We start from the raw sequence: 27,257 nt of genomic DNA on the forward strand, positions 1-27,257 counted from the left end.
TGCTCATCAAGCCGCATTACTTCACAAGAGACGGCTTGCACCCGTCACCCCTAGGCTTTCGAATACTGGCCAAGCCTCTTGCTGCCCCCATCTCTTGCTGCCCCCATAGTGCCTTTTTAGGCAAGGCTCAAAAGTCAAACCCACCTCTGTAAACAGCACAATTAACAAAAAACTGAGGGTTATGCCACTCAATGCCAGGAGTTTAAATCTCAAAATGCATGCGCTCGAAGCACTAAGTATGGAGAATGTCAGCATCTGTGCAGTAACTGAAACCTTTTTCAAAGCTCCAGAGAGCACCCCAGCACTACCGGGCTACAACTCATACCACACGTTTCGGCCACAGAACACGGACCAAAACACAAAAGGAGGGGGTGTATCCATATTCATCAAGGATACCTACACCTCCAGGTTAGTGGTGCTGCATGATACCTCTGAGATCATCTATGTGCAACTAACATCAGGCAAATCTGCAATGCAAATTGTGGCCTGCTGCAGATCACCCTCCATGACCCAGGACCACCACTCCACCCTTCTGGAGACACTGGAAAACATGAAGGTCCTACCAAACACCCTGATATTGGGCGATTTTAAATTACCCTACCATTCACTGGGAAAACTACTGGAGTACAAATTCCCAGGCCCAGCGCTTTCTGGAATTCATCAACTCAAATGTCCTGGATCAGCTGGTAAACTCCCCTACCAGACGTGAAAACGTATTGGACCTGGTCATCACCAACATGGGCGACAGGTGTTCCACACCGGAGGTCAACCTGTCACTGGTTAGATCAGACAATAAACTAATCACTCGATGTCCACACCCCACCACCACCCCCAACTAATGAAACCACAGTAAAAAACTTTTCTAAAGCAAACTTCACCTTACTTAAGACAGAGGTGGTAAGTTTCACAGCCCCCACGCTAAAGGATAACACTGCCCAAGATGCAGAAACCTTTACAAATGCACTCTATGAGCACCTACAAGGATGCATGGATTGTGCCATCCCTAGCAAAACCAAGACTCACTCCTCTAAGAGAAGGAAACCAGTTTGGTGGACCCCTGCAATAAACAGGCTATACAATAGAAGGAGGAAACTAGTTCAGAAAAAAAGCAAATCCCAAGAAGGAAAGACATCCCTGATCAGTATCAGTAAGAAACTGAGGTCCCTCATGAAATCATTCAAGGCTAACTTCGAAAGAAAAATAGCCAAGGATTCAAAGGATAACCACAAAGCCTTCTTTAGCTATGTTAAGAATTTAAGTGGTAACTCGTAGATATGTGCTGAACTAGTGCAAAATAGCACAAAATATATTGAACCTACTAATATTGCCAACATCCTGGCAGATAGATTCAGTGCAAACCTCACCACCCTGTCACCTCCAAAAGGGCCCACAACAATACTGGAAAAGTGTAGTGTCACAAAAATCACAGATGCACAGGTGAAAACAGCCCTTTCAAAAGCCAAAAACACAGCATCAATAGGACCAGATGGTGTCCCAGGCTGCGTCTTGCACGAACTACAGAACGAACTAACCCCCCACCTAAAAACGCTGTTCAACCTCAGCCTCTCCACAGGCTATGTGCCCCATAGAATGGCACACAGCAACGGTTATTCCTCTCCACAAAGGGGGGCCACAAAGTACAGTTTTGTACCTACCATAAATGTAGATGTTCGAGTGCTAATACAGCTGCAGTCATAACAGATGGTTTGTCCTGCCATCAGGCGGGTCCTCGGTCGACCGAATTCCAAAGTCAAGGTCCGGCGTCGGTTGTCGTCGCTTCTTCCCTGACGTCAGTCTGGCAGGGGTATAAAAGAACCAGCAGACGCCATTTTCTTCAGTTTTTCTTGCCCCAGATGTCAGGTGCCCCCAGAAAGAAGGCAAAACATAAACTTATGTAATAATGCAATGCAATATAATCAAAAAACAGTAGTGTGCCAGCAAATACACCATAAAAGAATACCCCAATCAGGTTGTATGAGGAGGTGTTTGTCATAAGGCCTGTCCCAAGTGGGGATGGAAGGAGGGAAACCTGGACTGCAGCTGTATTAGCACTCTAACATCTACATTTATGGTAGGTACAAAACTGTACTATGTTCATCGTGCATACAGCTGCAGTCATAACAGATGGGTAGAATCCGAAAGCTATAAAGGGGTGGCAGGCACTAAGTGGAACTAGGAGGAGCAAGGATGCCCTGCAAGACTGCTGTGGCAAAGCCCGCTCTAGATTTAGAGTATAGTGGAAGGTGATAGTGTTTGGAGAAAGTGTGCACAGAACTCCAAGTAGCTGCTTCCAAAATATCCTTGGTAGGAACCCCCCTGAGGAATGCTGCAGAGGTAGCTGTGGCCCTTGTGGAGTGAGATCTGATGCTTGTAGGTACAGTTTTTCCATGAAATGAGTAACAAAAACGTATGCAGTGGGCTATCCATTTTGAGATTGTCTGTTGGAAATAGCCTTTCCTTGAGCACCTTTAGCATAGGACACAAAGAGTTGCTCTGATTTTCTGAATGGCTTTGTTCTGTCCAAATAATAACAAAGTTGTCTGTGAATGTCTAAGGAATGTAGTAGTCTTTCCCCTTTGTTTTGTGGGTTAGGGTAAAAGGTAGGTAAGTGGATAGTCTGATTCAAGGCTACCCTGGATACTACCTTTGGCATAAAGGAAGGGTTGGTTCATAAGGAAACACTGTCCTGATGGAAAATGATGAAAGGTTGCACAGCCATGAGGGCTTGTAGTTCCGAAACCCTGCGTGCGGAGGTGATAGCCAGAAGGAAGGCTGTTTTCCATGACAAATATTGCAGTTCTGTTGAAGCAGCTGGCTCAAATGGAGGCAGGGTCAGTTTTTCTAAAATGAAGTTGAGGTCCCAAGCAGGTACTGGTGCTTTCCTTGGGGGTTTTATATTCTTAGCCCCTCTGAGGAACTGTCTTAAGAGAGGATGAGAGAATAAAGGAGGATCAGTGTTGTATTGTGCAGAAATGGCTGAAGCATGGATCTTGATGGAGGAGAAGGAAAGTCCACTGTTTAACATCTCAGCTAGGTACTGTAATATTTGAGGTAAATTTAGTACCCAAGGATTCTGGCCCTTTTTCTGATTCCAGGCACAAAACCGTTTCCATTTGGCAAAGTAGGCTTTTCTAGTAGAAGGTCTTCTAGCCTCCAAGATGATATCCTGCACCTCCTGGGAGAGGAGAGTCTGTTGGGAAATCAAGGAATCCTCCATGCGGCTAGATTGAGGGTTTTCAGTTGACTGTGAAGAGTTTTGAAACTGTGTTGGGTCAACAGAAGAGGCACTAGAGGCAGGGTCCATGGTGGGGAATGCGTCAGGCTCTTCAGGAGTGGATACCAGTGCTGTCTTGGCCAGTCTGGAGCAATGAGAATCATCTTTGGCCTCTCTGCTCTGGCTTTTAATAGAACTTTGGGCAGCAGAGGAAGAGGTGGAAAGGCATAGACTGTCAATGTTGTCCAATTGAAGGAAAGTGCGTCCACTTTCCAGGCCTGTGGATGATAGGTCCTTGAGCAAAATTTTTTCAGTTGGTAATTTTGTGGGTAGCAAAGAGATCTATGTCTGGCCGTCCCCATGCCTGAATTATCTTTGTGAAAACTTGAGGATGCAACTTCCATTCGTGAGGATCTGTCATATTTCTGCTTAGGTTGTCTGCCAGCGTGTTTTCCTTCCCTGGCAGGAATTGTGCTTGAAGTTGGATTTGCAATTCCAGAGCCGTGTTCCAAAGGGACATGGCTAGTCTGCACAGGGGGTATGAATGAGTTCCTCCCTGTTTGTTTATGTACCACATCACTGTGGTGTTGTCTGTCCTTATCAATAGCTGGCCTGGATACAGTAGGTCTTTGAAGGCCATAATAGCATTTTGTACTGCTAGTATTTCCTTTTGATTGATGTGTAGGTGCTTTTCCTTTTGGGACCATTTGCCCTGAATGCACTGATCTGACATGTGCGCCCCCCCAGGCGTAGTCCGAGGCGTTTGTTGTGATGATTTGATTTGCTTGAGGCATGCAGAAGGGGAGACGTGCATTCCTTTGGCATGCTTGAGCCCACCAGAGAAATTCCTTTTGAAGACATGGAATGAGTAGTATAATTGTTTCCAAACTGTGGCTGTGTCGAGACCATAAGTTTTTTAGGTACCACTGAAGTTTCCTCATATGCAGCTTTGCACATGGGATCAGCAGTATGCAAGATGCCATGAATCCCAGAGCCTGCAGGATTTTCCTTGCAGTCAGCCTGGTGAAGGTTGCCATTTTTCTGAAGTATTGAGATAGTTGCCCTTGCTTCTCTGGCGTGAGGTAGGCCCATCTGGGTGTTTGTATTCAAGTTGGCACCCAGGAAAATTATTGCTTGAGAGGGTATTAGTTTTGATTTATTTTTATTGACTGTGTATCCCAGAAAGTTCAACAACTTTATTACAAACGCCAGGTGTTTCAGAAGTATGTGCTTGCTGTCCGCTTGGATCAGGCAGTCCTCCAGATATGGGTATATTTGTATCCCTTGAAGTCTGCAGAAGGCAATTACTGATGCCAGGCATTTCGTGAACACTCTGGGTGCAGTAGATAAGCCAAAGGGCAATGCAGAGAATTGATAATGGGTTGAACCTGCAAGAAATTGGTATCTTCTGCAATCTTGTCTGATAGGGACATGCAGGTATGCCTCTTTGAGGTCCAATGTTACCAGCCAAGACTCCTTGCCCAGCATGGGAAGAAGCTGCTGTAATGTGAGCATCTTGAATTTTGGTACGAGTAAATATGTGTTTAGGATGGATAGGTCCAGAATAGGTCTCCAATCTTTGTCCTTGTACCAGGAATAGTCTGGAATAAAAACCTTGACCCTGTTCTTTTGCAGGTACCCTCTTGAATAGCTTTCATGTCTATGAGAGCTGAAATTTGTTTTTGTGCCTCTGCCCTTTGATTTTGTGGCAGATTTGGCATGCCTCTCATTTTTGGGAGGGTGTGAAAGTGGAATCTGTAGCCTCTGTCTATAATGTCCAAAATCCATTTGTCTTTTGTCACAATATGCCAATTTTTTGAAAATAAAGCCAGTTTTCCGCCTAAAGGTGCTGCCATTAAAGCTTTGCTTGACATGCAGAGGGGAAAGTCATTGTGTCTGCTTTCTGAATGACTGTGATCTATCTTCTCCACCTCTTGGTGTAGGTGCTTGCCATTGTCTGGCTCTAAATGATCCTTGAGATTGCCCTCTACCCCTCGGGCGCCTGTATCTACCTCTCTGAGGTCTGTCCGTGGCTGGAAAGGACCAATTTTTTGAAGGCCAGTTTCTGCTGAAACGTGGAGGTTGCACCTGTAGGAAATCTTTCACTGTTTGCATTGATCTTGCCTTTTCCTCCATTTTCTTTAGTACCTCCTCAGCTTTAACACCAAACAATACATCTTTTTGAAGAGGAGCATCTAGTAATTTAGCTTTGACATGATCTGGTAAGGTTTGCTCTTTGAGCCAAGCATGTCTACGTATGACAGACCCTGTAACAGCAGCTCTACATGAGGCCTCTAAAGCATCAAAACCACATTGCAAGGTATGTTTACCCACTTGCTCTGCACTATGCAACAAATCCTGCAACTCCTTTACATCTGGTTGCTCAGGTTGTGTCATTTTGCTTTTCAACTGAGATAACATAAACTGTTGATACTTTAACATATGGAACTGACAGTTTAATGCCCTCATGGTTAAAGTGGCCGAGGTGTATACCTTTTTCCTCCACCTTTCTAAAGCTCTGGAATCTCTCTCTGAAGGTAATGGATTTTTGGCAGTAGAGGCCTTAATTCCCTTGGAACCCTGTGAAATAGTTTCTGGGTCAGCAGCATGGCTTTTGTATAGGAATTGGTGTGAATCAGGAATCCGGTAATACCCGTCAGGTTTAACAGGAGCTGGAGGTAAAGAATCTGGGTTGAGGCTGGCTTCTGTATACACATCATCTAATATATCCAAGACAGGAGGGATAGCCAGAGGCCTGTGCTGAGGAAGCAAGAGAAAATCCCTGAGCCTTTTCTTGGAATCTGAGTAATCTTGACCTTCCCAGTGAAAGTGTTCCCTCAAAGTATGTAAGGTTTCCCCAAAAGAATAGTCCTTGGGGGGGGGGTGAGGGAATGGACTCCTCAGCATCAGAATCTTCAAAAGGGGAATATGAATATTCCTGTTCCTCAGAATATTCTGAGGTAATAGAGGCTTGGTCTGAGGAAGGGTAGTCTTCCTCCAATCTGGGCCTTTTGTCCGAGGGGGGGTTGAGAACCCCTGATAAGAGTAATCAAATCCTCAGCCATTTTGAGCATCTGTTTTTTAGGCATGGGGCCCTGAGAGGGGCTCTGTGGAGCTTGTCTTTTAGTTTTCATGGCTGCTTTAGATTTTGTGAAAGCCTTAATGGAAAAAGAGGAAGGCCTGAAGACACCTTGAGAGGTGGCAGGTCTGTCTAAACTCTGAGTTTCCCCGCCAAAAGTGGTGTCGGTATCTGTAGTCGGAGTGGGGGCCGAGGAGCCTGCGACCTCGGGCACAGAAGACACCGCTAAAGAAGCATCATCGGTACTCAGGGGCTGCGTAGGCACCTCGCTGAGAACCGGAGCACCTGAAGCCGGCTTTAGCGTGGTGTAGGTAGAAGTCGCGGACCTCGTATGTCGGTCCTTATCTTTGCGTCTTTTACTCAAAACTGGAGTCGGAGTATCCGACGACATAATGTAATTAAACTTTTTACCAAAATAGTGTTGGGCGAACTCCGCCCGACGCTTAATAGTGCGTTTGTTGAATCTAGCACAAAAACGACAGGCCGAGACATCGTGGTCTGGACCTAAGCAAGGAATGCAGAAGGAATGGAAATCCTTATGCGGTATTTGCTTCCCACATGAAATGCAATTATCAACTTTGTCTGACATCGGTCTGAGGCAAGAAAAGTTTCCCCAAAGGGGTACTTAGCTTTCAAGAAGACTTCGGCTGAAATATTTTTCGTAAATCTCAGGAGCTGGCCGACTGGCACTTGCAAACTGCTTCTGCTTCGGGCACCGCGCAGCAAGAAAGACTGAAGAAAATGGTGTTGGCTAGTTCTTTTATATCCCTGCACCACTGACGTCAGGGAAGAAGCGATGACAACCGACGCCGGACCTAGACTTTGGAATTCGGCCGACCGAGGACCCGCCTGACGGCAGGACAACCCATCTGTTATGACTGCAGCTGTATGCACGATGAACATCTGACCCTGGTAACTATCGCCCCATAAGCCTGACTAGCCTGGTCTGCAAGGCTATGGAGCGCATCATCATGGAACTCATTAACAAAGACATTGGGAACCTCCAAACACTTGACCCGACCCAGTTCGGCTTTGTTAAGATCAGATCATGCCTACTAAACCTGGCTGACTTCTTCAAGACAATCACCAAGGCCATAGACGAGGGAAAGGTGGTTCACACAGCCTACCCTGACCTCGCCAAGGCTTTCGACACCATTCCCCACTCGGGTATTACAGAAAAACTCACCAGTCTGAACATAAACCCCTACGTCACGAGATGGGTTGCCAACTGGGTTACAGACAGAACTCACACGGTAAGAATAGCGTGCTCCAGGTCCGACTCTAAACCAGTCACAATTGGTGTCCCGCAAGGCTCGGTCCTGGGACCCCTACTGTTCGGCATATACTTCTCAGAAGTACAGGCAAACACAGGAGGACTATGGCTAACCAAGTTGCCGATGATGGCAAACTAGGAGCCATAATTGACTCTCCGGCTGACACGGGCATCCTCCAAAAGGGCCTTACTGAGACAGGCACCTGGTGTTAAAGTCATGGCCTCAAGCTAAATGCCAAAAAATGCATGGTCATCCCATTTGGGAAAAACAAAACACCCACGAATTACCACATAGGTTGCAGCCCCCTTAATACAGAAGAGGTAATAGGAGATCTGGGGACCCAGGTACGTAGTAATCTCTCCTTTGACAATCATATTGCCAAACTAGTTAGGAAATCCTTCTATGTGGCCCATCTAATTACTAAAGGGTTTACATCTAGAAATAAAGAGGTTATAGTGCCCCTCTACTCGTCACTCATTAGACCCATCATAGAGTACAATGCCCCATTTGGGATATACCTCAGAAGACACTTCCAACAGCTGGAAAGACCACAAAAGTACCTCACCAAGAGGATTACTGGTCTCAAACATATGTCCTATGCAGCCCGACTGAAAAAACTCCGGCTGTACTCAGTGGCATATCGCTTACTCAGAGGTGATCTCTGCCTGACTTACAAAGCCATGTCCAACTCACAACTGATGGACATGCTCCACCTAAAGAAATCCAAGTCACTGCGAGCCACGAACTCTAGTGAGCTAAACCTCGCCACAATAATAAATAGAAAATGCTGGAGGGATAGATTCCTGTCACAGAGACTCCCCATGCTTTGGAACAAAATTCCAAATTACATCAGGCAGAGCCCCTCACTAACACTCTTCAAGAGAAACCTTGACGAGTGGATGGGTAACCAAAAATACACCCCTGGGATCACTTCATTGGCTCTGCTTGACATAGGATCAGTTAATTAATCAATGGGGGTGGCGAAAGCTGACACACTCCGGCTAGACTTATAAATGCCCTCGGGCAGATAGCCTAGTACCTACCCATGAACCTATACAAGAACACATACATACATATTCCAGATTTACCAGAATACATACAAAAAAACTTTACAATTATTAACTTTCATGCAAGAACACATTAATTTTTAGTAGTACATAGTCCTGCAAGTTGTCTTATCATTCAGTAGTACATTCCAATAGATGAGAAACATGTAATCAGTCTTCTAAAACAGCCGATGTATCAGAGTTATGATAATGAAAGTTTCTAGATGTCGCCAATGTTTTCAGTGATATACAGTAATTGAGAACGGGTTAGTTAGGGTTTGTACAGGGCCATAACCAATGCTTTTTTAAGTGTTTTTTAAAAGATATTTTAACTTGAGTTAAGGAGGGGACTGCAGTAAGTTCAGCAGGAAGTAAGTTCCAGGTTTTGCCAACAGAGTTGGTAAAGAATGATTCACCAGCTAAGTTGTTGGATTTAACACTTTGTACTAGCATTCTGTTGGAAGAGCAGAGTGTTTTTAGGTTACTGTAGGGGGTGACAATATTTAAGTATGGGCGTGTTTTCTGGTTGGTAGAGAACTTTGGGCGCAACTATTAATTGGTCGTACTGAAGTTGGCAGGGTAGTTCTAGTCAACCTAGCGATTCAAGGTTAAGACAGTGACGTGTTCTATATGCTGAACCTGCGGCAACTCTGGCAAAATTATTATAGCAGCTAGCGAGTTTACTGAGGTCAGATTTACTTAGGTTTGTGAAAATAGGAGAGGCATTAAGAAGGGTTGATATATTAAATGTGTACGGGCACTCACAGTCCTAGCTGAATATAAGGGAATAAGGGCTTCCTCAGATATGGAGGATATTCCAGTGCTGATTACTTGTGCTACACCAAGGTCCCTAATTATGTTTTCATTTTGTAGAGGTGTATTGACAATACAGTATGCTGAGTGAAGGGGTTAGCCATCAAATTTAATGACACTGCATTTTTTAGCATTTAATTTTATTTCATTTTCATTACACCAACATATTACAAGGGAGAGTCCTTCCTGGAGGGTTCAGGTATTGGAGAGGTACTTAACTCCCACTTTGTAATATTCAGCAATGTAGAAAAGAGGAGTCTCAAGACCTTTATACTTTCTAAGAAAGTACATATGACTCTCGGTATATGGGTTCTGTCTTTTATCTAGTTTGCTAACCATCTTATCACACAGGGATCGCTTTCAAAATCATTTTATTACTTTATTTATACTTTGTTGACTGGGTTAGTCCCACTAGGCTAGTAGCCTCTTTTCAAGGGAGATCTGAGGTGGTATTTATACTACTACGGAAAATTTGGACAGGCCATCGGGGAACTCCCCCTACTCTTTTTGATAAGTGCTGTGGGATCTTCTATATCCACCTGAGCTACCACCAACTTAAGTAGATGGGGCCTCTGTTTAACACCTCATCCAAAGGACAGCACACTTTGAGTGCAGCAATCCCCTTATGCTTCACAACAATATCAGCAATTGATCAACCTGGTGTGGGAATAGAACACCAGCCTTCTGCACCAAAGATGAGTAAGCTACTTGCTACATCACTGAAACGGCCTGAATATGTTGGCATAACATTAGCTTGTTATGATGCTAGTATGGGACATGGTGCTGAATGCCTTGGCCAGGTTTAGATATGTTTTGTGTACTGCATGGCCACTGTCAACTGCCTGCCTGGCAATCTCAAATAAGTTAACTACAGCAGGCAGGATTTTCTCTTGACAAAGCCAAACTGTTTGAGAATAAAGACTTAACAAGGTTTTTAATAGCACAGATTATGCAATTAGCTATAATATGTTCCACAGCCTTACAAATGAGGCTATTCAGGCAGACATGTCTAATTTCCAAGGTCAGTGGTATGGCCACTCTTTTGAAGGGGGCATCATAATAGCAGCACACCACTCTTCAGCGATAAAACCTGTAGCTAAGCGGTTGTTAAACAGTTTGTTGAGTGGATAAATGTGGGTATGCTTGGCACTACTTAGCGAGCATCAGAGGAAGTATTTTGGTCTTGTTCTGCATTCAATGCATGTTCCTTAGTGATAAAAAGGGGAGACAAGAGATTCCAGTACTTGTGGACTATGGACAATAGTTTAAGAGATGAAGTTAATACTGAATTTGTTAGCAAGTATATTGGTAATGTCAACATCTTTTCCATAGCCTCAGAAGATGCTGTACAGGTGTTTAACTGCTTCTGCAGATCTGGTTGGAGAGGCAAGTCTAGACACACTGAATCATTTAAAAGGTTGTTGAAGTATAAGTAGTGGGAAATGTACTGTTTTTTCCACGTCTCGCTCTCTCAGAGGGGGTGGCAAAAGAACAGAACATGTGCTATTAATCGACATTTTAATTAAGTTATACATAATAAAGCTGGAGCAAAATATTAAAACAGTCTTTGCGCCGGCAAACAAGAAGTTATGTACTCACCATAACGTTCGATGTATGTAGTCCATCTCACCTCACATTCTTACTCGTGGGTTCGGAGCCGAATATCGGCTCCGACTCGGCCAACTTTTCTACTAGCTCGAAGTCTCTCATTGGCTGGGTCAAGTAGGTATCCCGTGCTACACTGCTCCATAACCCCAGATCTAGTTTGCTGCGAACCCCACAATCACACCTCATGCATAACAACAACCCAATAAGGTAGAAAACTATTGAGGAAGGTAAGAAAAACAAACTACCATTAAAGGGTACTCTAGTACCAATCCTAACCTCCAGATCCTCCAGGAAGGGGGCAGGTGGGAGGGTACGTAAGAATGTGAGGCGATATGGACAACATACATCGAACGTTATGGCGAGTACATAACTTCTTGATGTTATGTAGTCCAATCTCGCCTACATTCTTACTCACGGGGCAGCGTCCCCAGCACCTCTATCCTGGGAGGCTTAAAGAAAGATACTCCTGAGGACTGTGGAACCAAAGGATGCCCGGCCCCTGGAAGCCACGTCCAGTTTGTAATGAGTAATAAAAGTGTGGGGGGAAGCCCACATGGCTGCAGCACAAATATCATCCAAAGATAGTCTGGCATGGTATGCTATAGACGTGGAAACAGCCCTAGTAGAGTGAGCCTTGACGGGGAACGGTAGAGTTTTTCCTGCTGAAGAATAAATAAAGGAAATACAATTGGAAATGGTAACCTTGGAAACAGAGGATCCCGCTCTATTTTCTGAAAAGGAAACAAACAATTGGTCAGATTTTTGTAGGTGTTTGGTCCTGTGTAGATAGAATCGCAATTGTCTGTGCACATCCAGTTGATGAAATCTAAACTCTGCCTTGTTTGAAAATTGAGGGAAGAACACTGGTAGCTCTACAGACTGATTGAGATTAATAGTAGATGTAACTTTAGGGAGAAAGGACGGATTAGGTCGAAGAGAAACTCTGTCCTTATGAAAAATCAAATAAGGGGGTTTAATGGAGAGAGCTTGAATCTCCGACACTCGTCTGGCTGATGTGATGGCTATCAGGAAAGCTGTTTTCCAGGACAAAAACTTTTACTTGCAGGTGGCAGCCGGCTCGAAAGGTGGGGAGGTAAGGGCTTGCAAAACCAAGTTTAAATCCCAAGGCATAATAGGTTCTGAAATAGGAGGCCGGAGTAATAAGGTGCCCTTCAGAAAGGCCTTACAGAGTTTGTGGGCCATAAGGGAATTCTCATAGAAGGTATGAAAGTTTGAAATAGCCGCCAACTGGATTTTAATGGTGGCGGGCGCAGAGCCCTGCTGAAAGACCATGGACAAGAACTCCAAAACAGTAGGAACTGGGGCTGTGTATGGGTCAATTCCTTGAGCATGAGCCCAAAGAGAGAAGCTCTTCCATTTGCTGGAATAAATCTTCCTAGTCGAAGACTTATGAGAGGACGATAATATGTGCACTACCTCAGGTGAAAAACGATGAAGCCTGACTAACGACGGAAGTGGAATAGCCAGACTGTCAACTTGAGGGTCCTCAGTGAGGGGTGGAACTGTCCCGACATGTGTCAGTAGGTCTGGCACTGGGTCCAGAATCCAAGGAGTGTCCACCACGAATGGATGGAGAAAGGAGAACCAGACTTGGCGAGGCCAGTGTGGTGCAATTAGAATCATCTTGCTTCCCAAGGATAGGGCTTTTCTGAATCACTCTTGGTAACAGAGGAAATGCAGGGAAAGTATAGAGCAGACCGGAGGGCCAATCGTGGACTAGAGCGTCCCTGGGTGATTCCCCCTGTGGGGGGATCAGGGTGAAGTAATTGCTGCATTTGGCATTGAGGGGATTGGCAAAAAGATCGCAGCAAGGCTGACCCCACCTGTTGAAAATCTGTTCCGCAACCTGAGGGTTCAGGGACCACTCGTAAGGCAAGAGAATAGCTCTGCTCAGCCTGTCTGCTATCACATTGGCCTTCCCCGGAATGTGCATTGCCACTAGGAACCGTTGGGAAGACACTGACCACTGCCACAGCCGCATAGCCTCTCTGCACAGGGGGTAAGATCTGGTTCCTCCCTGTTTGTTTAGATACCATACAACGGACATGTTGTCCGAATGTATCGCAATCGTCCCAAGAGGGAGAGAGCTCTGAAGTGACCGCAACACCAGTAACACTGCTCTCATCTCTAGGACATTGATGTGCAGATGTATCTCGTGATCTTGCCACGTGCCTTGGACTGTCCTGCCAAGATAATGCCCCCCCACCCCATCTGGGAGGCATCCGTGGTCACCGTGGCGACAGGTGATGGAGGAACAAATGGTTTCCTCTCGTCCAGATTGGTGGAGCATAGCCACCAACCAAGATCCTGTTTGCATCGGTCTGTCAGTAGGATCAGGTGGGAAAGGGGGAGTTTTTGGAAAGACCATTGGGCAAAGAGAAGCCATTGAAGAAGCCTCATATGTAATCTTGCTAGAGGCACTAGCATAATGGTGGCTGCCATGGTGCCCAAAAGCTGAAGAACCCATCTCGTTTGTACTTTCCTGAGGGATAATAACGCGCAAACCTGATTCTGTAACACTCTGATCCTTTCGTGTGGCAAGAAGGCCCGCATTTGGACGGTGTCTAGCTCTGCGCCTATAAACGTGACACGCTGTGAGGGCAGCAATGCAGATTTTTCCCAGTTCAATGTTATTCCAAGTCGCTGACAGAGGGTAATGGTAGCGTCCCTGGCTTGGATGAGTAGATGCCTGGTGGGGGCGGTGAGGAGCCAGTCGTCCAGATACGGAAACACTTGGAATCCTTGACGACTCAGGTGAGCCGTCACCACCGCCAAAAACTTGGTGAACACCCTGGGGGCTGTGGTGAGACCAAAGGGCAGGGCACGAAACTGAAAATGACTGGCTCCCAGCCGGAAGCGTTGGTGACTCCTGGATGCTCTGTCCATTTTGATATGATAGTAAGCATCCTTGAGGTCGATGGAGCACATCCATACTTCTTTTTCCAGTAATGGAAAAATGGACTGAAGGGTGACCATTCGGAACTTCGACTTTTGAACGTAGTGGTTTAATCGGCTGAGATCTAGAATGGGTCTCAGGTCCCCTGTCTTTTTCGGCACCAAAAAGAGTCTTGAGTAAGTCCCTAATCCGATTTGGTCTGAGGCGACAGGTTGGATGACTCCCTTCTTTAGCAGCTTTGAAACCTCTAAGGCTGCGTGATCCCTTTGACTGGGTGGAACGTCCGGGATTTTTCTCTCTCTGGAGGGGGGGGGGTCTGACGAAAGGGGTATGGCATAACCTCCGGAAATTATTCGTAACACCCATCAATCCTGGGTAATGCTTTCCCAGGCTTCCGGGTATAACGATATGCAGCCCCCGACTGGCTCTGGAGAAGCACAGTCGGGCAACACATCAGGAACGATGGTAGTAAGAACCGCAAAAGAAATCATGGTCTCCCGAGTTGCGGGGGCCTCCTCTGCCTCTAGGACGGCGTCTTCCTAAATAACCTCCCCCTCCTGCCTCTTGAGGGGGACTCATCTTGTGCGGCAGGGAAAAACTTCTGCGACTTCTTGAACCACATCTTCCCACCTCTCTGAGCCTTGGGGTAAGGCCTAGAGGGGAGGGAAAAATGGACCCCTACGGCAGACAGGGTCTTTCCATCTTGCTCGCATCTGGTGAGGGTGTCTTTCACTTTGGTCCCAAAAAGCGAGGACCCATCAAAGGGAGCGTCAGTGAAGGAAGACTTGTAGGCCTCCGCGAAATGACACAGGCGCAACCAGGCTTGCCTCCTGAGTGCTACTCCCGTACTGGCTGCCCGACTCACTCCCTCGGCTGCATAAGATATGAGCCTCATGGACGAATTGACAATAGAGTTGAGGGTAGACACCTGGGCGTTAACCGTGTGCGCTAATGCCTCAGGTACATTACCCACTAGAGTATCTCCTAACTCTTTGAGGAGATTTCTCTGGAGTCGACTGAAATGACAAAGGTAGTTCAGTGACCGTAAGGTGAAGGTCGCTGATGAAAGGGTATGCTTCCCGTACCGGTCCATAGTCCCAGACTCCTTGTTAGGAGGATGGATGGAGGAAGAAGTCTCGGCTACTTCCTTCTGTGTGGCCACTGCCACCACCATGGCATCTACAGAAACCCCTTTGGACAGAAACTCTTTTCCCCGGGGAGGCAGAAAGAAACTTATTGGGCCTTCTGATACAGGTTCCACCGAATCAGGATTCTCCCACACTCTTCGACAGATTAAATCCAAAAGCTCGTTGAAGGGTGGAGACACCCAGGAGGTGGAGGGTTGAGCTCCAAAGGCCTTGAGGAATACCGATTCCTCCTCGGAGGGGGTTTTGGAAGGCCAGTCGCCCCTCTGTCTCAAAATCTCCAGGATGTCGGAGAAAGAGCCGTCCTCAGAGGATGACTTGGGGGACCCCTCCGACTCCTCGAGGTCGGTATCAGAAGTGAGAGACTCGTCCTGGAAGTCTATGTGCTTCCTCTTGCACGTCTTTTTTCTGGGGGCCACAGACTCTGAGGGGCCCTCAGAAAGTTGGGGACCGCTCATTGGGGTATCCCCAGACCTTTGGGCTCCGCCATCTTCGGATAGGGGGACGTCAGAGGCTCTAGCTGGGGTGGAAGGGGACGGAATGACCGATCCGGGTGATGTAACTGACGATTTGGCCTGTGCGTTCCGCATGGCCTCGAAGGCCGGTCCCACCGAATCCGAGGACCGACGGGCTTCCGAGGCCATGATCAGAGTCGGGGTCCCCCAAGCCGATGCGCTGAGAGGGAGGCTCGGAATCGACAGGTGTCCCAAAGTATCCCCTCGGGCCCGACTGAGGAAACCCAAGTGCTGAAACCTGTGGAAGGAGCCGATGTCGGCACCGATAAACCCTTAAGGGGTATCGGCGCCGGCGCAAGAACATAACTCAGAGTGGAGCACTCTGGTTTCCGAAGGCAAGGAAGTGCTCGGAGGAACCACTGACACAAGCATCGGGACAAGCTCCGGTGCTGACTGGGTCGGAGCAGAGAATAATTTAGGCAACACCAGCGACTGCAGGAGCCTCTGCACCACACTATTGACATCCAAATCAGAAAGCCTGGAGGATTTGGAGGACAGGGACGGAGATTGGGATCTCCTGTCAGGAGAGCCATGCCTAACACTGGGTGACCGGCTCAATCAGTTCCAGCAAAATAGGAGCCGAAGTCGATTCCAGTACCACAGATACCTCCCTACAGCCTCGAGGGCATAGGAGTCGAGGAGGTGGAGTCAAGTTTAGAAAGTTTCTCTGGCGGCTCCGAAGAAACAGACGGAGCCGGAGATCTTTTCTTCGCCTTAGAAGCTTTAGACTTAGACTGAGAACCAGAAGCCGAGTCCAAAGACTCCTCAAACGAAGGTTTCATGAGTCCCTTCAATATTAGTTTATTTTTTCTCTCCTGAAGCACCCTCGGACTGAAGGTGTGACAGACGCTACAAGACTCTTGCAAATGAATTGCGCCTAAGCAATAAACACATACGGAATGTCCATCCATGATGGACATCTTGTAACTACACTTGGAACATTTTTTAAAACTGGAAGGTTTATGTTCCTTCTGCTCCTTAGACATATTGTCACAATAAGACCACTGAACAACCTAGCTATAAAAAAAAAAAAAAAAAAACAGCAAAGGCGGAAAACTTTTAGTTATGTACTTACCATAACTTTAGATGTTTGGGATCCATCTCGCCTACATTCAATACTGATGGGCTCGGAGCCGATCCCTCGGCTCCGACTCGGCACGCTATGCTATAGAGCGAGGCCCCTTATTGGCTGAGCTATTTCTTATCCCAGGATGCACCACCACTAATCCCCCAGATCTTGTTTGTCCGCATTCATGCACACATGCACAACTTGTTTATATAACATTGTTAGATGTTTCAAGATGAAACAACAGGATTCGGACCTTCTGATATCCTCTGATCTCCAAGGAAGGGGGAAGGAGGGTGGGTTATTGGGAATGTAGGCGAGATGGATCCCAAACATCTAAAGTTATGGTAAGTACATAAATAAAAGATGTTATGTGATCCTATCTCGCCTACATTCAATACTGATGGGACAGCGTCCCTAGCACCTAAATCCTGGGTGGCTCATTGGAAAACACTCCTGAGCACTGTGGAACCAAATGAAGCTCGTCCTCTAGATGCCACATCCAATTTGTAGTGGGAAATGAAAGTGTGCGGGGAAGACCATGTAGCCGCAGCACAAATGTCACTAATGGCAAGCTTAGAATGAAATGCTATCGAAGTAGCCATAGCCCTTGTAGAATGAGCTTTGACAGAGGTGGTAAGCTCTTTGTTAGAATAAGAATAAGCTTGAGTAATACAGTCCCTGATCCATTTGGCAACAGTGACCTTTGTGACGGCTTTGCCCAATTTATTGTCTGCAAAGGATACAAACAACTGATCTGTTTTCCTTGTTTGTTTGGTCCTATCTAAATAAAAACGCAACTGCCTGTGGACATCTAATGTGTGGAATATGAATTCCGCTTTGTTAGAATACTTCGGAAAGAAGACTGGAAGTTCTAATGATTGTTGTAGGCAGAAACTGGAACAAACTTTAGGGACAAAGGAAGGATTTGGCCTGAGAGATACTCTGTCTTTGTGAAAAACCAAGTACGGAGGTTTTACAGATAAAGCTTGAAGCTCTGAAAAACCTTCTGGCAGAAGTAATCGTCACCAGAAAGGCAGTCTTCCACGATAGAAATTTTAAATCACATGTCGCTGCCGGTTCGAAGGGGAAGGAAGTTAAGGCGCGTAACACCACATCGAGATCCCATGGAGGAGCAGGATGAGAAATCTGAGGTCTTAAAAGCGCAGCACCTTTCAAGAAGGTCTTACACAATCTGTTGCTCATTAAAGGTGGGTTTATAGATTCGTGAAAATTGGAAATAGCTGTCAATTGAACCTTGATGGTAGAGACTGAAGAGCCTTGATTGAAAAGAGAAGTTAGAAATTTCAGTACTTCTGATACGGGAATAGTGATGGGATCCAGGCGCCGGAGTTGAGCCCAAATAGCAAATCTTTTCCATTTGCTAGAATACAATTTCTTTGTAGCAGACTTGTGGGCCGAAGATAAGATGTGTACAACTTCTGGATCCAATGTATGACTCCTGACTATAGTTGGAAGAGGAGGAGCCAAGCCGTCAATTTTAAGGTGTGTAGGGACTGGTGGAATAGTCCCGACTGATGAACCAAAAGGTCTGGGATCTGATCCAGGAACCATGGACCTTCCAGAGCATATTTCCGAAGATAGGGGAACCATACTTGACGAGGCCAGTAAGGAGCAACTAAGATCATTTTGCTCCCCAAGAGAGATGCCTTTTGGATCACCCTGGGAAGGAGAGGAACTGGGGGGAAGGCATAAAGCAAGCCGGCGGGCCAAGGACGGGCTAGTGCGTCCATGGGGCTCTTCCCTGGAGCCGGGGTGAGGGAGAAGAACTTTTTGCACTTCGCATTCAGAGGAGTCGCGAAGAGGTCGCAACACGGAACTCCCCATTTGCTGAAAATCTGATTTGCAACTGTAATGTTCAGAGACCATTCGTGAGGAGAGAGGATGGTTCTGCTCAGTCTGTCGGCTATCACATTGGACTTGCCCGGGATATGAGTAGCCACTAGAAAGCGTTTGGTCGACACTGCCCATTCCCAAACTCTCATGGCCTCTCTGCAAAGAGGATAGGATCTGGTCCCTCCCTGTTTGTTCAGGTACCAGACAACTGACATGTTGTCTGAATGAACGGCAATTACGCCCTGAGGGAGGTAATCATGAAGGGCTTGAAGGGACAGAAGCACCGCCCTCATTTCTAGGATGTTGATATGAAGTAGGGTCTCTTCTGGGTGCCATTTGCCTTGGACTGACCTGCCCAGGGAATGCCCCCCCCCCCCCCATCTGGGAGGTGTCCGTGGTCAAAGTGGCCGCAGGAGGAGGTGGAACAAAGGGTCGTCCCTGATCCAAATTGGAGGGCACTAGCCACCAGAGAAGGTCCCGTTTGCAGGTTTCCGTAATCCATATGAGGTGACTGAGAGGGAGTTCCTGAAAGGACCACTGAGCTGAAAGAAGCCACTGGAGAATTCTCATGTGCAGCCTTGCCAGGGGAACTAGAAGGACCGTGGTGGACATGGATCCCAATAGCTGCAGGACCATTCTGGCTGGGGCTTTGGATCTGGGAAGTAAGGCTCGAACTTGAGCCTGTATGGTTTGTATCCTGTCTGTAGGTAGATAGACCCGCATTCAGTTTGAGTCTATCTCTACCCCTATGAATCTTATGCGTTGAGATGGCAGCAACACAGACTTTGGCCAATTGAAGGTGATTCCAAGGGAATTGCCCAGTGATATAGTGGCTTGTAGGCTCCGTAATAGTAGATGCTTGGAGGTGGCAGTTAGGAGCCAGTCATCTAGATACGGAAACACCTGGAATCATAGACTTCTCAGGTGAGCAGTCACGACCGCCAAACATTTGGTGAACACCCTGGGGGCTGTGGTGAGACCAAAGGGCAGCGCGCGGAACTGAAAATGACTGCCTCCTAGGCTGAAGCGCAGATGTCTTCTGGACGCTTGATGTACCATGATATGGTAATAAGCGTCCTTGAGATCTATGAAGCACATCCAAACACCTTTCTCCAGCAATGGGAGAATGGTTTGTAGGGTGACCATTCGGAACTTGGACTTTTTGACTGAACGGTTTAGAATGCTGAGATCCAAAATGGGTCTCAAGTCCCCGGTCTTTTTTGGCACCAAAAAGAATCTTGAGTAAGTCCCTAATCCGATCTGGTCTGCGGGGACCGGTTGGATGACGCCTTTTTGCAGCAGCTTTGAAACTTCTGAGGCTGCAGTTTCCCGTTGACTTGGGTGGCGGGTCCGGGATTTTTTTGGACTGAGGTGGAGAGTGAGAGAAAGGGATGGTGTAACCTCCGGCGATAATTCAAAGCACCCAACGGTCCTGAGTGATACCTTCCCAGGCTTTTAGGTGCTTCGAAAAACGACCCCCGAATGGCTCTGGAGCTGCACAGTCGGGCAATCCCTCAGGGACTGTGAAAAGCTGAAGAGCCACGAAAGGACTCGCGGTCTCCAGTGTTGCGAGGGCCTCTGCCGCCTCTGGGACGGCGTCTTCCAGAAGAATTTCCCCCTCCCCTGCCTCTGGAAGGGGGATCGTCCTGCTGTGAGGGGTAAGACTTCTGAGATCTACGGAACCACATTTTCCCTCCTCTTTTAGCCTTGGGGTAAGGCCGAAAGGGAGTTGAAAATCGTGCCCCTACGGCAGTCAAAGTCTTACCTTCTTGCTCGCAGCGGGTCAGTGTGTCCTTTACCTTGGGTGCAAACAAGGAGGACCCATCAAAGGCGTCGGCAAAGGAAGACTTAAAGGCCTCCATGCAATGACACAGGCGGAGCCAGGCTTGTCTCCGTAGAGCAATGCCTGTACCCGCCGCTCTACTCGCCCCTTCGGCCGCATAAGATATGAGCCTCATGGACGAGTTTGAAATGGACGACAGTGTAGCCAGCTGAGAGCCAACCGTCTGGGCCAGCTCCTCAGGCAGGTTACCCAAGAGGGTATCGGAAAGTTCTTTAATCAGATCCCTCTGAAACCTGGTAAAGTGCGTGAGATAGTTCAAGGACCTTAATGTAAAAGCCGCTGAACTTAGGGTGCGCTTACCGTACCGATCCATGCTCCTAGACTCCTTATTAGGAGGATGGACGGACGTCGAAGCCTCTGCTACATCTTGCTGGGTAGCAGATGCCACCACCAAAGCATCTACAGCCACACCTTTAGTCAGGAACTCTTTTTCCGGGGGTGCTGACAGGAACTTATTAGGACGAGCAGGCACCGGTTCCACAGAGTCTGGGTGTTCCCACCCCGACAGATCAAGTCCAAGAGCTCGTCAAGGGCGGAGACACCCAGGAGGTGGAGGGCTGAGCCCCAAGGCCTTAAGGAACACCGACTCATCAGCAGAAGGGGGTTTGGATTGCCAGCCGCCTCGTTGTTTAAGGGCTTCCAGGATGTCTGCAAAGGAGACATCATCTGAGGACGACTTAGGGGACCCCTCTGCATCATCGAGATCAGTGTCTGATGTAAGAGACTCATCAGGGGAGTCGACGTGCTTCCTCTTGCATGATCTTTTCCTGGGGGGTTCCTCCGAAGAAGCTTCAGAAGGACCTCCAGGAGGGGGGGAAACCCCAGTGGGGGTAACCTCAGGCCCCGGGGCTCCACTGTCTAAGGACAGGGGGACTGCCAAAGACCCAGTCTCGGTATGCAGGGAAGGAGCTGGGGAGACCGTGGAGGTAGCCAAAGATGATTTGGCTAACGCACTCCTCATAGCCCTGAAGGCGGGACCACCAGAATCCTGGGAGAGGGTCCCACCTCCGTGGCCACGACGGTAGACGGCACTCCCGCAGCCGACGCACCGAGAGGAAGGCTTGGGACCGAAAACATCAGTCCCGAAGCATCCCCCCCGGGGCCGACCGAAGAAGTCCGCATACCGAACTCCGACTCAAGAGCCGGAGTTGGAGTAAGGGTCGGGCCCGACCCTAAAACCTCCATCGGTTCCACCAGCACTGGCTCCAACGGTGCCGAGGCTGTTGGAGGAGGAACCATAGTAGCAGGGTGGACCATCGGCTCCGAAGCCAAATGGGCTGGAGCCAAAACTAACTTTTGAAACACCGGAGACTGGAAGAGTCTTAGGAGCACCCTGTCGATGTCCGAATCAGACATCTTGGAGGATCTAGATGACACCGATCGGGTCCGAACCGATTTCTCCATCGGCTCCATAGGACTAGGGGACCGGCTCCGAATGGATTCTATTACTATCGGTTCCGAGGGAGATCTCAAAACAATTTCCCTCGGTGCCGATGAGGACTTCGGCGCCGAAGGGGAAGAGTCTGAGCCGGCAACCCTCATCGGCTCCAATATCAGTGGAGCCGATGAAGGTGACCCGCCTCGATGCCCCAGTCCTCGGCTCCGAAACCAGAGGGTCGAGACTGGAGGCATCGAGGCAGACTGTTCCGCCTCGGCTCCAAGTCCGTGGAGCCGATGGAGAAGCCTGCCTAGGTTTTTTGGCAGTCGGTTCCGACAGACTGGTCGGAGCCGACGCTTTTTTCTTTTTTGAAGGAGAGGAAGAGGAAGATAAAGCCTCCTCGAAGGATGGCTTAATCAACCCTTTTAGAATTAATTTGTTCTTCCTCTCCTGGAGGACTCTTGATGAAAAGGCGTGACACACGCTACATGACTCTTGTAGGTGCTTGGCGCCTAAACAATAAACGCACGAGGAGTGGTCGTCCATTATGGACATTTTATAACCACACCTCACGCACTTTTTAAACCCAGAGGGTCTATGCTCTTTAGACATGCTAACAAACCTCTAAGATTAATAATAATACAGACAAAAACTAGCAAGTTTTAAGTTTAAAAAAATAAAGTTTTTTTTTTTTTTAAACAAACAATTCAGTACTCGTATGCACAAAACACAGAAAAAAGAGGGTCAAGACCCTCTAACTTAAGCAGGTACTTGACACACAAATAAAAACGCTAGTAATAGAAATTAGGGGAAGGCCCCTCTAACTTAAACGGGAAACCTTCCCTTAACGAAAAAACACAAATTCCTCAATAGATTTAGTTAAACACACTCGTACACAACAAATAGCTGTTAAAACAGCTTTTGGGTTCAAAATAAGCAAATTCCTGACAGGAAAAGCCTGAATAAAACAGTACTTAGCCCAGCCAAGTTTGAGACCATGTCCTAGCTTGTAAGCGGTAAACGAGATCTGGGGGATTAGTGGTGGTGCATCCTGGGATAAGAAATAGCTCAGCCAATAAGAGGCCTCGCTCTATAGCATAGCGTGCCGAGTCGGAGCCGAGGGATCGGCTCCGAGCCCATCAGTATTGAATGCAGGTGAGATAGGATCACATAACATCTACTGAACACTACCCACAGCAACCAAAGAACCTCCAAGTAAAACGGTTCTTTACGACTCACACACACTATCCACAACCAGAAAAGGCAAAGAGCTAGCTTAGCTCCAGTAACCAACAAAAACCCTAAGCAAAGCAAAACACAGAAAGGAGGACTAGGTCCTCTAACTCAAACGGGCCTAGCCCACCGGAGCAGTTAGGGATACCAACTACACACACGTAACACACAACAACAAGCAACAATATGAAGATAGCTAAATCTGCAATTTTCTCGAGAGAAAATGAAAAAAAGAAGGTACTTAGCCACAGTCAAGCGAGACCACGTCCTAGCTACACGAGCGGCAAATGAGATCTGGGGTTATGGAGCAGTGCAGCATGGGATACCTGCTTGACCCAGCCAATGAGAGACTTCGAGCTAGTAGAAAAGTTGGCCGAGTCGAAGCCGATATTCGGCTCCGAACTCGCGAGTAAGAATGTAGGCAAGACTGGACTACATAACATCAATAGTTAAAACAATATTCATGAGTTGTAGATTAATTGACATTATCCTTATTAAAATTACCAGCATTCCTCCTGTCAGGACCAGTTGTCCAGTTTTGCATTAAGTTTAATACTTACCAGTAAATATTGCAGAAGGGCTTGCATCTGTGGAATCTTCAAGTATAAACCTCCTGTTATATCACATGCCTGTGAAAATAACCAGCAACAGGCTTTTAACTGTGCAAATACAATAAGCATAAAACTACAAAACTGTAACACTCATGAAAGTAAGCTTTATGCAGAACTGTAATCCTGAACATAGGCTGCATAATCTATGGAAGCTTTTTAACACATAGGCTAGGAGAATTTTACAAATTCATCACTATTCTAATGTCCCAATATTCATTGTTCAATTATTGCAATAGTGAGAAAGATTTTATTTATTTATGTATTTATCTATCCATTGTTGAAAGGATTAGTCTCACTAGGCTAACAGCCTCTTTTCAGGGGGACTACTGGGGGAAATTTGGCCAGGACATCGGGGAACTTTCCCTACTCTTTTCTATAGGTGCCATGGGATCTTTGACATCAACCTGAGCTATCACCAGCTGATGAAGACAGGGCCTTGGGTTAATGCCTCATCTGAAGGTCAGCACACTCGGGAGTGCAGCACCCCTTATGTTGCAGTGCAGTGTCAGTAATCGATACACCTGGTGTGGGGATACAACCCACAGCCTTCCCACCAAAGGAAGGTATGCTACCTGTCATGCTACTGACAATGAAAAAGCGATTCACAGACAGGCAGAAAGGATTGCAATGAGAAAGACCTAATTAATGCTCATTACTGAATCAGAAACTAATACTGTCAGACCTGATCACGCAACTGTTCTCTGTAGGGGTTCATACAATGCATTAGCAAAAGCATCCCTACACACACAAGCACATGCACATACAAGCTCTCCATAACATTCCCACACATACATCCACTCAACAACCCTCCCACACTCAATTCCACACACAGAAACACTCAGCCATACACTCGCATGCACAAACCAACATACACACAGACACACACCCCTAGACTATTGATTCCCTTACTTAACCTTCACCCAGTGTAACCACCCTGGTAGACACTTACACATTTACTGCAGCCTCATTTATGGCCCTAGAGACATGCACACACACACATCCATAGACAATAAAACCCCACCCACCCCCATGCTTTGTTAACTTGCCTGTACTCCCAAGTACAAATAACTGCAAGTACTCCCACAGAATTGAATGGGTGACTGCTATGCTTTTAAGGCAGTCAAACTGTCCGCCTAAAGGACATCTCCAGGAAAGCATGTGGCTAATTTGCATTAGTCACTCACATCAACTGCTGCATTAGCATGCGGCTTCGCCACAAGACCATTCAATCATGTTGAGGCCCCTATGACTGGAAATCCTCAGTGATAGAGCAGTCTCTGAATTCAAAAGGCTCAGTGTAATGTGGAAAACTTTTCAGCTAGGGGTTCTTCATCTTGCTAAGCATTTCTGAATCCCAGGGACAGTATCCAAACTGCCTAATGAGCTGTTCTCCAAATAAAAGTGACTCACTTTTTGAAATATTTACATTTCTCCAAAAGTATTTTAAAAAAATAAGCACTGTACTGTTTTCCTCTTCTAATGAGTAAATTCCTTGGTCCCCTATACTTAAAAAATAATTCTAATTTTTTTTCATCCAACCTGTGGCTGACTTTAGGTCTCACTCAAATACCACCTATGCCTTCATCCATCCCGGTCCTCACCTAATCATGTGACCAACCCTTCTCTGTGGGAATGTTTGCAGGCCAGTATTACAAGAATTCCCAAAACACTAGAACACAAGTGAGGGAGCCAGGTAATATTCATATATTTATACTGCTGCCATGGCCTAGATTTTTGGTTATCCTAGTCACTACCATTGCAAGCTCAAAATCTGACACCGGTGGAGGGACTGCAAAGATTTTAAAGGACATGGACCCTCTTAAGCAATGTCATCCATTTACCCTGATGAGAGAGAGTGCAGCAGTAACCTACATTAACCCACAGCACAACATCTTTTCCAACCCCAAGAGAGGTGAGAAGACGGCCTCCTCATTTCTCTTCCTTCCCCAACTGGTTACTCCAGTGTGCAAGCCACTGGTCAAACACAGGTGGTTTTCTAGACCACAGACAGGCATCCATCTCTACACCACAAAGGCAAAGCTTCCAAATGTTGCCTATTTCTGGTCATTTTATAACTCTAATTCTGGCATTCAGAAGTATCAACTGGTGGCTCACTGATAGACTACACCCTACGTTGACAAAAAGCAATTGGCAGATATGTACAGAGCAGCCTTTGTACTGGTTTTAACTCCCTTCAACCTCACTTAGGGAGAAATGTGGTAGGGCAGTACAATTGTTACACAACACCTGCTCCTTGTAATGGCAGCATTACAATGTTTTTTTGCCTACGGCATACCATGGCCTATAAATCTGGGTGTGACTTAAAAAAAGCTGTAAGAGCTGCCTACACAACTAATTTCATAAAACACTGAGTCAGCATCCTGTAAATAAGCATTATAAATGCCGTATAAATATTTGCAGACCTGGTAGCTGAAAGGAAAGCAGACAGTCTGGCACTATGCATGGAAAACAAAGAATAAAAGTGGTCAGAGGAGCAGTGCCCCTCACCCCGGTTAACCGGCACCATAACAGAACAATGAAGGACATAATGCCCTGCACTGGAGAAGAGAACTGCTGCTATTGGGGCCACAGTGAGAAGCTATACGCTACAACAATACAGCCTGCAGTTTGCCCTAGCACAGTGCAATATCCTTTGTGATAAAGAAAAGAAGAATACTCAATAGCTTTACGCAAACCTGAAGATGTTACACAGCCTTCTGTAAAGCTAAAGATGTTACCTGCTGTACTATGGCACAAGTCCCCTTAATGTTCTACTGTGTAAAATTAAGTGGAGCCAAAAATCTACATTCACCCTTCACAGGAGCAAGACTCATACTTGCCCATGTTCAACATACTGCTGTCCTTGAAATTTAACAGCCTGTTTGGCAGTTAGTACAGAGGACTGAAACCAAGACATGTTAACAATCTGCTTCCTGTGGTCCATATTTGAATTTCTCAGCCTTTATTTGCCTACTGTGCGACCTTCAGCAAGTCACTTACCCAGACAGTGCTTTGGGGCAACTGAGAAATTGGACTAGGCACCTCAGTGGTCTACTACACTACCTGCCTGACTAGTAACTGCTTATGAACATATGAACACAGTGTATCAACAAAATATAATATCAGAGTCAGATGAAAGTACAGTAAAATGTGTTAAGTTAGATCGGCTCACACATTGTCTTTTTTTTTTTTTTTTTTTATAACAACATACTCTGCTTTAACTCTCCCAATTGTGATTTTATCCTGCTCACTCTGGCCCCCATACCATACTAATCCTAGTCATAGTCAAAATCACATACTAATCCTAGTCATAGTCAAAATCACAGTCCTGTCACCCATGTGACTTGCAGTCTAGATACGCCAGAACATTATCAGGTGAGACTCTGTGAGCTCTCCATGACAGAAGCATCCCACGTGGCCAACACAACCTATCAGCTCTCAGGAGTGTTCAGTCAGAAGTCGAGGGATCTCTTGTGATGGTGAGAATGGCCAGCAACAAGTGAACCACAGCCTTAGCAGCCATTTTCTCACACACTGGCTGCTGGCAATAATACAGGATACCTGGTACGATCTATATGCACTACAACAAAGCACCAATGACAGAAAAAAAAAATACTACCCATCCCTTTGTTAACTTAATGGAATCCACCCAAAGGAA

General features: G+C 46.7%; 1 protein-coding gene across 2 annotated transcripts in view; it reads right to left on the reverse strand.

Moving 5' to 3' along the window:
* The window catches only part of GTF2H3 (general transcription factor IIH subunit 3), a 320,617-nt gene that overhangs the window by 12,074 nt on the left and 281,286 nt on the right, over positions 1 to 27,257 (reverse strand). For both annotated transcript variants that reach the window (XM_044068552.1, XM_044068551.1), the window contains exon 10: positions 23,549 to 23,617. In XM_044068552.1, coding sequence (XP_043924487.1) covers positions 23,549 to 23,617 — 69 coding nt within the window. The remainder of the gene's footprint in view (positions 1 to 23,548; positions 23,618 to 27,257) is intronic.

This window comes from Protopterus annectens, chromosome 4.part0 (genome assembly GCF_019279795.1).
Source record: "Protopterus annectens isolate FY-2018-M chromosome 4.part0, PAN1.0, whole genome shotgun sequence".
In the NCBI taxonomy this organism is placed as follows: domain Eukaryota; kingdom Metazoa; phylum Chordata; order Ceratodontiformes; family Protopteridae; genus Protopterus; species Protopterus annectens.